The 13065-nt window shown below is 39.0% G+C and overlaps 1 protein-coding gene across 1 annotated transcript; it reads left to right on the top strand.

Moving 5' to 3' along the window:
* The first annotated feature begins 1843 nt into the window (after positions 1-1843).
* Positions 1844-8189, top strand: LOC5514056 (homeobox protein Hox-B4a). The gene is made up of 2 exons (XM_032383693.2): positions 1844-4494; positions 7210-8189. The coding sequence occupies exons 1-2, from the start codon at positions 4230-4232 to the stop codon at positions 7503-7505; spliced, it is 561 nt and encodes a 186-aa protein (XP_032239584.1). The 5' UTR covers positions 1844-4229; the 3' UTR covers positions 7506-8189.
* The last annotated feature ends 4876 nt before the right edge of the window (positions 8190-13065 follow it).

The following is a 13065-nucleotide window of genomic DNA, read 5'->3' as shown; positions in this document are numbered from 1 at the left end:
TCACTATACCGAGTGAGTACCATTGCGTATTTTAGATATAAAAATCTTCGTTCATTATTTTATATGTAATGTCAGTAGTTAGCACATTGACTCCTGGCTAGTCAATCTCCCCCCCCCCCCCCCTATTTTGAGTTTTATGATTCAGCCCGTCAAAATCAAACACCGCTGCACCTAGTCAGCGGTATCCCAGCTTTCCAACAGTGCTTTGCGGTCCCATCTTTAATCCCTCGTCGCTGTGCTAATGCGAGCACAAATTGATGGTTGCTTGTATTTTTATCAAAAAAAAAAGATACAGCTATGAGCATGTTGGGAGTGGCATAATTGAGTGCTGTGCTTATGGATATTTGCAAGCAAAGGTGGTTTCATGGTGATTTTTTCTTGTTTGGCTTTCCTGGACGAGAAAATAGTTTCCTTTCAATGAATCACCACAGCTCTTCTAAATGCTGTCTTTTCTAAGACCAAATTCATTCCAAAATTGTTAACACTGCTATTCTGGGTCTGTATGACCTGAAATTGATTTGTTTGGCTTCGGGGTGAAAAGACTTAAAAAAACCCGGCTGACTTTGGGGAGAGGAGTGTTGACTGGCCCTCCCCTTGTGAATTTCCCCCCCGGATCTCCCAAAATGCTTTGCAATCCGTAATGGCATCCAAGATGATTTTACAAGCCTTCAAGGAGTGGCCATTGAACTGTGAAGTGGTCTTGAACTGTGTTTGCTGATCTTTCTCTCTTTGGAGCGTTTTGTTGAGAGGGGTGATTCGTTTTTTTTTCCTTGGTCGATTTTAAATTTGTCAAAGAACCTGAGCTATCATTTGGCTAAAGAGTAGTTGCTATCACCTTAGTTGTATTCATATCTTCAAAACCATTTATCCCTCAAACTGATGCCTGAGTATCTTCGTCTTGTTGTCAGGTTGTGTTTATTTTGCATATATGTTTTTGGGTTGTGGGTACTTCTACACTACGATATTCTTCACCTCATCTTCAAAATATTGTTGAGTCATGAGGCGCGTGTATTAGAGTACATACCTAGGAAAACTATAGGGAATTTGCTTTCTACACCACAAACAACGAAAACAGTTTTTTTAAAAACCGTAGTAATCGTAGCAATGCATGTTTTTCTTGTGCGTGCGCAAGCGCAAACAATTGACTGGGCATGACTAGACCAGCCAACATACCTCTCCCTAAAGTAAGACAATTTTCTTTTTCTACTTCAAAGCCAAACGAATCAATTCCACGTCAAACCGGAATAGCAATTTTGTAATCAATTTGGTTTAAAAATTGAGCATTTAGGAAGGTGTTGGTGATCCATTTTTTCTTGTCCGGTCCAAGCCAAAGAATGAAAAAGATTCCCTCATAAGTCCACGTTTTCGCTCGATCCGAACTCTCACCCACGGACCCCTCCCCCTCCCCTTTAGTGCCGCTACCTCGTCCCAGGGTCTTCTCCGTAATTTTTCAATGTGGCGAAAATTACCCAGAAGTGTAAAGGGACGGGGTTGCGTACAAAGCCGTAGTTTCCATTACGTCATATGTAGGCTTGAAGCTTTTCAGTCAGGGCTCGTCCAATTTAAAGCTCTGTTTAGAAAAAAAACCTGTATATTTATTAAATGTTGAAACATTTAAAGAATCGGTAATGTGCATAACCAGCTGAAAATAAAAGTTGAAGGCAAAATGTTTAAGCATATGTCAAACAATGCAACGTGTAATGCCGAATTTTGGTTGCCAAGCCCTTCCTCCCATATGATTCTGCGCGGTGATTTTTTGGCATCTAAGCAAAATTGTTAAATTTTGTGAGGTTTGAATAAGTGTTTGACATCAGAACATAACCTTTGCTTCTAACGAGTTTGGTTTTTACATAAAAGTGATAAAAATATGCTGTAAGATGGTTGGAGATGGAAATTTTTTTAGCAGTGTGAAATACCCAATTCGCTTTTCTGCGTAAAACTCTGTTTTTAAAACTTAATGTACTCATCACAACTTTCCCGCAAAAGCTTTTACAATAATTATTTTGCTTATCAAAGCTGATTACTGAATCAAAGTGAATTCCTAGAGTAGAATTTGTGTTCAATTTTTTACGGTTCCTCTCGTGAACGTATTGCGAAACTGGCAACAGCCTAGATGTATTTGGTTTTTGTTTTAATAAAACTATTAAAATAATAAAGCATGCTCATCAATCCCCCATAAACCGTTATTATACCTTTGGTTTTTCGGCGCCATCTCCTAATAGGTGATAAACGCCTTATCGATCTTTTCAAACTATCACTAAATTTCCTAATACAATTAGCAAAGTAATTCTCTCCAATGTAATAGAGACCCCTAAACACAATTAGCGATAGAGCAACAAAACTTATCTTCTGGAAAAATGAAGACAAATCCACGTGTGGAGCATAAGCCTCGATGGGGGAAGCATCATTTGTAATTCTTTTTGTTGCGATTTTTTTGTGTCCAAATTGTCATCCTGGAGAAAGTGCTATATAGCACTGATAAGGCAATTTAAGATAAAGTCTTGTAGTAAAGTAGTGCTTTAAAAAATAAATGTACGCAGTTTGAATATTACCCTATTCTATTTGGGTTATGTGGTCAGCAAAAGTGTCTCCAATAAAGATAAGAAAACCAAACGGTCGGGGTTTTTCTTATTTAGTACTCTACATTTCTAAGTTTCCGGCTCCCTTTTAGCTAAGTGTTTGCGAATACCAAAAGGGCTTTATGAACGTTTGCACTGAGCCTTTTATGTACATTTAGTTGCTCATTGGTCGGTGTGAAGTGCTTCTTGTCAACGCTAATCGCAAATAATGACCGCTTTATCGGGACGAGTGTAAGGGCCATATGCTTCTTAAACCTTTCAACATAGATCGATTATCGCGGTTAACAAATAATGTATCCGAACTTTTGTGTATTCGGGCAAGTAAACGTAAAAAAAGTTAGGAGAATACTGCTCAGGTAGAGTATCACCCAATTTTACGGAAGGGGCCATTTTGGACTTTTGAAGTTTGTGTCATATCTTTGAAACCGTTCATTACATTTCTGGAGATGAAAAGAGAACCATTTCCTGTCAGAGGCAGATTTTGGATTCTACTTGACAAACCATGAAAAGAGATGTCTAGAACCGTGACATATTGAGTATTTGAATAATAATAGAACCAGGTTTGATCGTGTGCGTGCGCTTGCCAAATGTTAGCCCTGCGGAGCCAATGAGCAAATACTCAGAACATTCCGACTACTGCAGAGACGGGCCAAATCGCTTAATACACAGATTGTTTACAGCATTTAAGTTTATGTTTTATTTCTTAAGCTGCCAAAAGTCTCCTTGAATTGACGGAAAGATTTCGCACTCAACGGTATTGTCGGGGTTACGGATTTGTGAAATCACAACACTAGTTAGTTGTGTTGCGTGGTAATTGACTGTTGACTTGCGATCGTTACTTCACTAATTCGCCGTGTGATGTCAAAGTCTAGATAGTTTTTTTTAGTAACGCGGGGGATATCACTGGTTTATTAAGACCGTTTAGTTCATATGAAAAGGCACTTTCCTCTTGGTCTTGCAATTAATACATTTTGACATCCCTGACAAGTGACTTTTCATAAAGGCTTATTAACTTAGCATAATGACTGCAAAACTCTGCTTTATCCTAACGGAAATTTGCCTGTTAAAGCGTCAACCATGACTGTTTCTTTGCAGATCTTTAATCCACAGAGACTGTAACAATTGCTAAAACAGGTTTTCAAGCTCGATTAGTGATGCACTATTTTGTCCCAATGTTTGCCTTGTCGCAGTCGATGATCCGGGCTTGCTTTGGCGCAATCCAAATTAGATTCACAGCCTTATTGTTTGCGAGCTGGGATCGGTTGAGGGATGATTGATATTCTTATTCTAAAGTTACACAGTACAATAGCATCTCGAAGTGCTGACGATTAAGCCCTTTCAACACATTATATCTTAATCAATGTTGATTAGGGCGTGAGCGTGCTTTTTTACCCTTTATACACCTTTCATCTGCTTTCATTAACAAAAGATTACAGACTAATAGCAACTTAACGTGCCAATCACAGGGCAAGGATGTAATTGAATTTACGCTGGACGTGTGAATAAGAGGGACAATGTGCAAACGAATTCCGGCATAGCCAGCAAACTATCTAGTACTTGCGGACACAGGTCCCTTTACTTAATAAGCTGTTAATGATATGATTTGAGCCGGATTACAGGCGCAAAGGAGGAGCTTTACCGTAAACAAACATGCAGGCCACAGCGTTTGATATCGAGAGCATCTTGCGAAAAGACAAATTTAAGGAGGAGGGAAAGTCGCAGAAGTCTGCTGAAGCGGCGACCATCAGCGCGACCGGCACGCGCCGACCCATTCTGCTGCCGCGGATGGAACCCCTGCCATGGGGAGCATTCCTCTATAATCTTCCTCACTCCATGTCCAGCTGTGAGCACTGTGATGAACATCACGTCTATCCCTCGCCGTGGATCCAGTGTGGCCAACACTTCATGCCACCAGGTAGGCTAGTCATCCTTGTCTTGTACCTATTTAGTTGTGTCGGCTTGTAGTCCTTTGCTTGCTCTGATAAACTTCCCAAGACTTGAGTGTTGCCTTCCAAAGATCTTTCTTTTTGGCTCGTTGGGAGAGGGGGAGTTATATAAATACTATAAATAGATAACTGATTTGTGGCACTGAAGGTCGTTTCTGGAAGGAATGAGGGAGCCGAGACCTACCTGATGACTTTGTATGATAAATCCACTCATTTTTCGTCTGCTATGTCATTTTCAAGTGATTATACTATTATCTTGACAACTAATTCAGAAACCGGCCTAAAAAGTGATATTTTATCTTGTGTATGCTAAAGTAAAAACAGGAACGTTTTTCCATAGAAATCTTCGACCTATATTGCTAAATTCTATTTGAAAGTGTTGAAATGGACAGGCCCTATTTCTCTCTGGTTTTCGATACTAAAAGATTTTTTTCTTGAATGGTTTGATTCATGTCAAATTGTAAAGAGACCCGCTGGTTTTCAGATTGAATTGATTACAGTTATCATTACAAATTAGCTTGTCTAGTGCTGTCAACCACTTTAACCAAACCAAATTCTCCAATTAAGAGTTATAATAACAGAGAGTGGACTTAACCATATCACTCTATGATCCCGTAATTATCCCTTATTACTCGACTAATTCAATTTGCGCGAATTAAAGAATTGCGTGCGTAAAGGATGCGCTATCAGTGATCAATCTTTTCGTTATTTGAAAGCAGCTGTATATACCTTTAATAGAACATGGAACAGCTCACCTGTTTGTTTTACTCTATCTTTCCTTGAGGGGTAAAAAAAATAGGTGATCCCCTTATCCCCTATTACATAAACCCCAGATATTATTGCTAAATATTATTGATAAACGAACGGAAGTCATGAGAGTCAACAAACTTTGCGCCCTATTTGAAGTCTGTATACAATGGGTCTGTAACAAACTCTTAGTTCAGTGTATTGCCATCAAGTTTTTTTCCAAGTGTCATTTTTATGCCGTGTGTGTGCTACTCACAGTTGAACAACCTGGTCTACGACCTTATGGCATGTTTGCATCGCTACTACGCAACCAAGGGGCCAACACTCTATACCATATTCCCTTAAAAGTTTCTTGAATGTAGTGCACTCATTTATCAAATACATCTTATTAAATTCCCGCCATATAGATGCACATGCTATATAAGGCCTGGCTTCCAGAGCCAAGGTACACGGCTCAAGCTCGTGTCAGGTCAGCTTGGCATTTTTGTAAACACCCTGTTCTCTGCATGAGGGACATTGAATCCATCGTTTCCTCGGTAGCCCGATGTTTCCTTTAACACTCAGCATTGAACTATATTGGGGCATGGTAAAATATCGCTGGGGATGCTGGCCCGTTGTACCACTCTCAGTAAAAAGTGCTTTACACTCTAAATCAATCTCCTGATTCGAGGAGTATCTCTACTGACGGTTAGTCAGTTACATGTTGATCGTAGACTAGTGAACCTACATAGATACTGCGCTATGGAAATGCTATGCATTGTGACATGCACTGTTTGTCAAGGTGGGGCGTCGATGGTTGAATGGCTATTTCTTATGCTGCATAAGTGATTCATGCAACCTCATGGGCCTGAGGGTTAGCTAGAAAACATAGGTTAGACCCCTCTTCCAACCTTGAAGATGTCCTGAGGCACTATAGAATAAAGGCATCGCTAGATAGTTTCATCTGAGCCTCTATACTTTAGATAAACACGCATTAAAGTCAGTTCATGTTTTATGTGAAAAAGCTGGGATTTCTTCTTAAAACTACTGTTCCAGCTGATTGGTTTACTGTCTATCTGCACACTTGTCTCGTCTCGCTGCGACGCCGAATTCACTGACATCCAGACACTTATTTACACTTGACGCACGCTTACTGACACACGGCGTCCTTTTGTCATTTTTGCCTGTGTTTATAGGGGTTTTGACGTGTACACATGCTACAGGAACAGTTTTGTACTTTCTCCTCTCTTACTCTATTCGAAACGAGAGCATAGAAGCAGCATTTTCGTTGTATGATGATCACACGACCAACGTGTCATTGTTTTGCTGTGCTTCTCCGTTCTTAGAGTAGGATTCTAGAGGTTACTGTAGACCTTTCTTGTGTGATCTTGTATGGTTCAGCATGCAATGGCGTCAGGTTCCTCTGATGCATGTGCCTCACACACCTTTTACAGAGACAGCCTGTGCAAGATCTGCGCTTGAAACCGCTTGAAGACAAACAAATTAAAACGTGCCCGCTTTTAGCTAAAAAAACCTGCTTTATTAAGCACATTTGTTTTTGGGCAGTGTCTTTTTTTTATTTCAGGGACATATGAAATATTTGGGGTTATTTCTCTCTGTGTTCGGACAAAGCTCAGTTTCTCGTTTTACGTCTTACGAGCCTCGTCTTCCATGACAATTTGTGTCTATTTTATTATTATCTTGACCAGAATCCTTTGCCATAATAACATCAGCGGCGTAGCCAGGATTTTTAACGAAAGGGTGCCCAAAAGGCCTTATCAAGGCATTTTCTCCTGTGTTTTAGATAATGTATCATACATTTACTGTTTATTTGGCTGCTAGAAAGGGGGTCCGGGCCCCCTGGACCACCCCCCTGCCTAACGCCCCTGTACGTACACTATAAAGATAGTTAAACGCACTATATCTTTAAACATCATTGTCTGTGTTTTTGTCCGTAGGTTGCTCTCAGCATTATCTAAGCGCAAGAAATATGATTGTATCTGGTCGTCACCGGCGTCCCCGGACCGCCTTCTCCAGCCACCAGTTGTTGGCACTCGAAAGACAATTTCAACTTCACAAATACCTAACTCGGCCCCAGCGCTACGAACTAGCAACCTCCTTGATGCTCACCGAGACTCAAGTTAAAATCTGGTTCCAAAATCGTAGAATGAAATGGAAGCGATGCAATAAAAATGTGGACATCAAAGTGGATAGAAAAGAGTGCGGCACAGACGACACAGACGACGAAGTATGATAAAAATATGTTATGACAAAAACGTGAGAAATGTGAATAGAACAAACTGTATACTGCTAGAGAGACAAATACTTTATGTAAATATAAAGATGCGTATACTACAAACGGCCCTGAAATACTACTGCTTTACCAGCAAATCCGGCAATAGACGCTTCAAACACAAAGGAAAATGAAGGCAAAACAGACAGAAGGAGGTTTTCTCGTCACGAAATGCAGCGATGTTTGATAATTTGCTAAAGAAGCCTCAATCGACAGCCTTTTAAATGTTATTTCAGGGGTGTAACTATAAAGCGAAGAGAAGGGGAAATAGGGCTTAGCTGACCACGACTTGTTAAATGTTCAATTCATAAAAAGAAGATGTTGCTTTTCTGTATTGAAGGTGGAACCTCCAACCCCCCTACAGGTGGAGGGGAAGGAAGGTGGTCAACTCTCCCCTTAGATCAGCTACTGCACTTACGCGGTAGAGGGTAACACCTAAGTGCTTACCTCTTGCCCCTTTTTCAAGGTGGTCTTATATTAAAATCTAGCAATGTGTATTCACAAGGCATCCTGAGCGCAAAGGGAAGAGGAGTTGAGGCAGTTGAGGTCCACCTGTTATGGTTAGCAATCGTCTTTTTGTTTATCAAATAAACACTGGCAGCTTACTGTCCTTATAAAAGAAATGAAATTCTGTTCAATTTAAAATATGATGTTTGTCTGTTCTGTCGTTAACATAACTGAGTTGTCCAATGCACGTCCTTCGCGACTGAAAAATCTTGTGACTGCCAAATGGCTCTACTTGACACAAAAAATGCATTTACAGTAAACCATCATTAAACACGCGGTTCCGCTATAAAATGGAAAGCTCCTCCCATCCCCCTGGGGATGAATAGCAATTGAGAACCACATAACAAGCAGGATTTGAATTCTTTTTAAGTCAAAGGACTCAAAGCAATGCATATAGTTAGCACGGAACTCGAGGCTCTCGCAGCTTTACAAATTTATAACGCTTGATTACTGATATGATGATGACTGATTACTCACATGTCATGCGTAGTGGCTTTATACTAAATTCACGCCTGCAAAATTGAATCTATTTCTTACAGCAAATATTGTACAATGATTCTATTACACTCTGATGGTGCGCCTCATACGGGACTGTTAACGCCCGTTACATCCACCATTACCCTAATTCTAGTATCGGTGGTTAGTGCCAACTGGTCCTATACCCTGGACTCTAGCCTGCGTAGTAAGCGCAAAGAGTTGGAGCTTTTTCAACGGCTTTTTTTCGTCCTTCTTTGTGGTGTGCTATATTTCCGATTTTTTTCTGTGGTATTCGGTATTTTCGAAAATTTTTGTGCGGTATTGCGGTAATTAGACCCCTCCCCCTCAACGCCCAATGTCCCCCCCCCCAAAGCAGGCTACCTGGACTCTTATGTGAATCATATATTTAATGTGGGTAGATTTAAATTTGTTTGGAGTAATTTTATTTTTGATGTGAGCAATCTAAATTTGAAGTGATCCAAAATACGGGTTGCCTGTATCCTCGAATTTCGCCCGTAATATTATTGTCCAGCGGTCGGAAGCCCACAATGCTCTAGGGGCATATCCTTTCTTCCTCTTCAGTGACACGACATCATAAGCAACAGAAGACTTGTTTGGATCGGAAAAGGTAAAAATATGACCATCTTGCTTTCTTAAAACGAGCGATCGAGTTATGTGGTATAAAGAGTGCATATTTCTGAAGATCCGTGTTGTATTTTTAGATTCGGAACTACACCATGGACCAGATTGTTAACACATTAGAACCGTGCAAACAGTTCGCCAAAGATTCGATGCGTCTTGTCAAAAGATGTACGAAACCCGACAGAAAAGGTAGGATAAAGGGTTAGGAAATTCTTAAGAGGATTTTCTTTGCTATGCTTTTAACATAAAAACGTTTTTTTGATCTTAATCAAGCTTAATATTCGTAAACGAGAAATTATAAATATTACAACACACTGATTTTAAAAGTCGAGTTACTGTAGTTGTAATTTTACGTTTACTAGTAGCATATGGTTACCCCAATCTTCGCGTTTTATTACCTTTCAAGTCGAGAGAACTATGGGTTAACATTATAAAACTTATCTTTGTTCTACTTCCATTCATTGAAGTTACCAGCTTGAAGACAACAGGCATCCATTTTATAATGAACTACATTTTTCTTGAGAAAAGTCATGCATTTACATATTTTGTTTAAAGTTCTACTTATGTTTTTTTTTCTCATTTAGCTGTGTAAAAATAGACTCTAGGGTATATATTATACTATCACATAAAAGATGAATTCAATTAATAGATAACATAGTTTTGGAACTTTTCTGCTAAATTTATGCTAGAATAGCCTCATTTGAATTAAGTGCGTGCAGTTTTGTATATGAATTGAAATAAAAAAGCTTCAACCATTAATTCTATGAGGAAAAGGTAAAGGTATTTAAATATGTGGGCCCCACATAAAGACTTTTTAATCTGTCTTCAAATGGGGAAACGTAACTGTCCTAAAATGGCACTGACACAGTGTAAAAAAAATTTCTAATGTTGATTAAACCTAACTTTTATAAAATAAAATTTAATACAAAACATTTAATGCAATAAACTTTAACTTTTTTAAAGTCACTTTGAGTTAAAAGACACATAAATCGGGATTTGTCTTATATGCAGCACCAAATTTTATTAAATCAATTTTTTTTTGAAAAAATGGGCTGAAAGTCTTGCCTGGTATCCCTCAAATATTTGTAAAATTGATATTTCGATAACATGAACAAGTCATGTCAGCCTAGGATCAATTTCAGCCTGGTGGTAGTTTTCCAGCCTAGGCTGGCAAACTGGGCTAGGGTTTTTAGCCCAGGCTACTTGGCTGAAAATCTCCATGTAATCTCGTAAATTTCTCAGGCCAGGCTTGAAAACAATACAATTCAGGCTGAACTCAACTCTGCTCCCTGGCTAAAGTTTTAGTCCAGGTTGCTGAAAACAGATAGGACTGAAATTCATCATGTCTTAGGGCCCTTAGAAATGTAAACATTATGGAAAGTGACACAGTTAAGTTTAGTTTATTACAAATGATGTATTTACAAGATTATACTAAAAAAAATCATATCAAAGACAGTAAGTGGCAAAGAGGCCCACAAGAAACCACTAGACTTACAAGATAGACCCCCTTATATAATTTTATAGAAAATTATCTTACTATAAGCACATACACACAAACCAATGGGAAAATCTTATAAGTCTTTAACTTATTATCAAAAGAATTCAATGTTCTAGCAGATTGAATATCAGGAGGTAAAAAATGGAAATATAAAGGTCCCTCAAAACTTATTCCAAACTTGTGAAAATTTTTACTTACCTTTGGAATATGGAACAAGTTACAGTGGTTGCTTGAGTGAATTTTATTCTTCTGTTCATATGTTTAATTCCTTCTGTTTTCTATGTTTTAGAGTTCCAGAAGATTGCCCTAGCGACAGCCATTGGCTTTGCCATCATGGGTTTTATTGGGTTCTTCGTCAAACTTATTCACATACCCATCAATAACATCATTGTACAGTAAAAGGTAACAAGTCTGGTTTGAATTTCTAAAGCATGATCAAGATTTTAGGACAATGTTGAACCATATTTTCCATTGTCCATTGAGGGAGGGGTTATTTTACCTAACTTCTATGCAAGTTTTTTGTTACATTATCTTGTCTAGTTTTTAGTAGTTTGGTTAGATTTTTCCCAGTCGAATGTGGTTGTTTGTTCAAACCCTTGAACCATCTATAAACCTACCTAATAAAACTCAACTTATAAATTACTTGGACAAATAAGAAATAAGATGTAATATTGATTGCCCAAACAATTTGTATTTAAGAATTTAATTCACAAACCTGATTTAATGATTCTGTCTCTTTTCAGATACTACTCCCAAAGACTCGAGAATTTTATTGTAAATCCATACAACAGCATTGTCAATACTTACAAGAACCACCAAAAGTGTTTGATTGCCATGTATCTGTAACTCAAATTGAGAATTTCTTCATTTCTTACTTTATTTTGCGAAAAAGCCAAATAAACATGCTTTATTTACACCTTTGAGTGAATTGTGTATCCTGTGATTATAAAAAGAAAATCAACCCTAGTGTTATGAGAAATTAGAGGTTTTTAGAGTGATTTTCATTAACCCGTGAACTAAACTTTAGCATATTACACTTTATTGTGATCTGATTCTATTGTTCTCTTTTGTGTTTTACTGACTATTAACCTTTGACTATCACACTTTGTTTCACGGGTTAATGAAAACTACCACCAGCACATAAAGACTCCACCAACCCCCTAGGAATTTCTAGTTCCTGCCCTTGGTATGGTATTTTTTCCGGACTCACGCAACGTGAGTGTAATAATAGAACCTTGCTTTATTTGGTGAGGGCAACGTCAGAAACCCTGCAAACTGCACTTATCAACCAGACCACCCTAACAGACAACACTTCCGTTATCAAGGACAGAGTTTTAGAATATTCCCGGTTACCATAATAAGTGTTCACTGACTAGATGCCCCCTTCCCGAAACACGTTAAAATGGCATATTTCGTTCCCTGCTAGCAGAGGCCTCTTTTCTCTGTATTTCGCTAGGCTGGAGTTCGCGAGGAAAAGATACCTCTGCCATGGGTCGAAACTGTTTCTGTTGCGCATGCGTGAGCGTTAATAAGCGACCGACGTGCCAAAACCCGTACCATCGCGCGAAAGCTGTCAATATGCTTTGCATGGGTTTAGTCGGAAATCATGAATCAAACTCCGGTTAGTTCTCCTCTTCGAAAAAAGAAAACAACTGTTCAATTTCAATCACCTAAAACGTCACTAAAAAGATTGAACAACAAACGCAGCAAAGACGAGTTTTGTCTTGTTTGTGGGATTAATTTCAAGACATCTTGGCAGGCGAGTTTCTTCAATGTAAATATCGCACAATTGGATTCGAAGAAAATGCTACAAAAATTTTTGGTAAAATTAGATCAGCTATTCCCAGAAGAATATGCAAAACCTGTAAACGGAAGATTGACTCGTTTGTCAAAAGAGAGAAAATTCTAAATGAAGATAAGGCATTGAATGGCTTCTTTTATAATTCGTCGCGTTATATTTCTACGGAGGACGCCGTTTCGAATGCGGGCTTATTATCCCGCAGCGGATATTCGTTTCATGCATGCGCTAGTCATTGTGGGCTCAAATAGTGGCCAGTAATTAATGAACGGAGCATGCGCTCTGGATCTCGTCCACGATCGTGGACGGCGGTTTGATCAAACGAACTTGCGACCCATGGCAGAGGTATCTTTTCCTCGCGAACGCCAGCCCAGCGAAATACAGAGAAAAGAGGCCTCTGCTAGCAGGGAACATATTTCGTCGTTTGAATGCCGAAATTATCGAAATTTGATGCCGAAAATATCCATTTTAAAAATTACTGGGGGAAAAACTGTCCCTTTTTCCCAGGAGGGAGCATTTCTTTTTTCCCCAGCCAACATTGGTTAGGATTTTTTTCCCAGCTAGCAGTGGCAAGGCATTGTTGTCCCAAGCATCCGCTC

This window comes from Nematostella vectensis, chromosome 2, assembly GCF_932526225.1.
Source record: "Nematostella vectensis chromosome 2, jaNemVect1.1, whole genome shotgun sequence".
In the NCBI taxonomy this organism is placed as follows: Eukaryota; Metazoa; Cnidaria; class Anthozoa; order Actiniaria; family Edwardsiidae; genus Nematostella; species Nematostella vectensis.
This window is presented reverse-complemented; position numbering and strand designations above follow the sequence as displayed.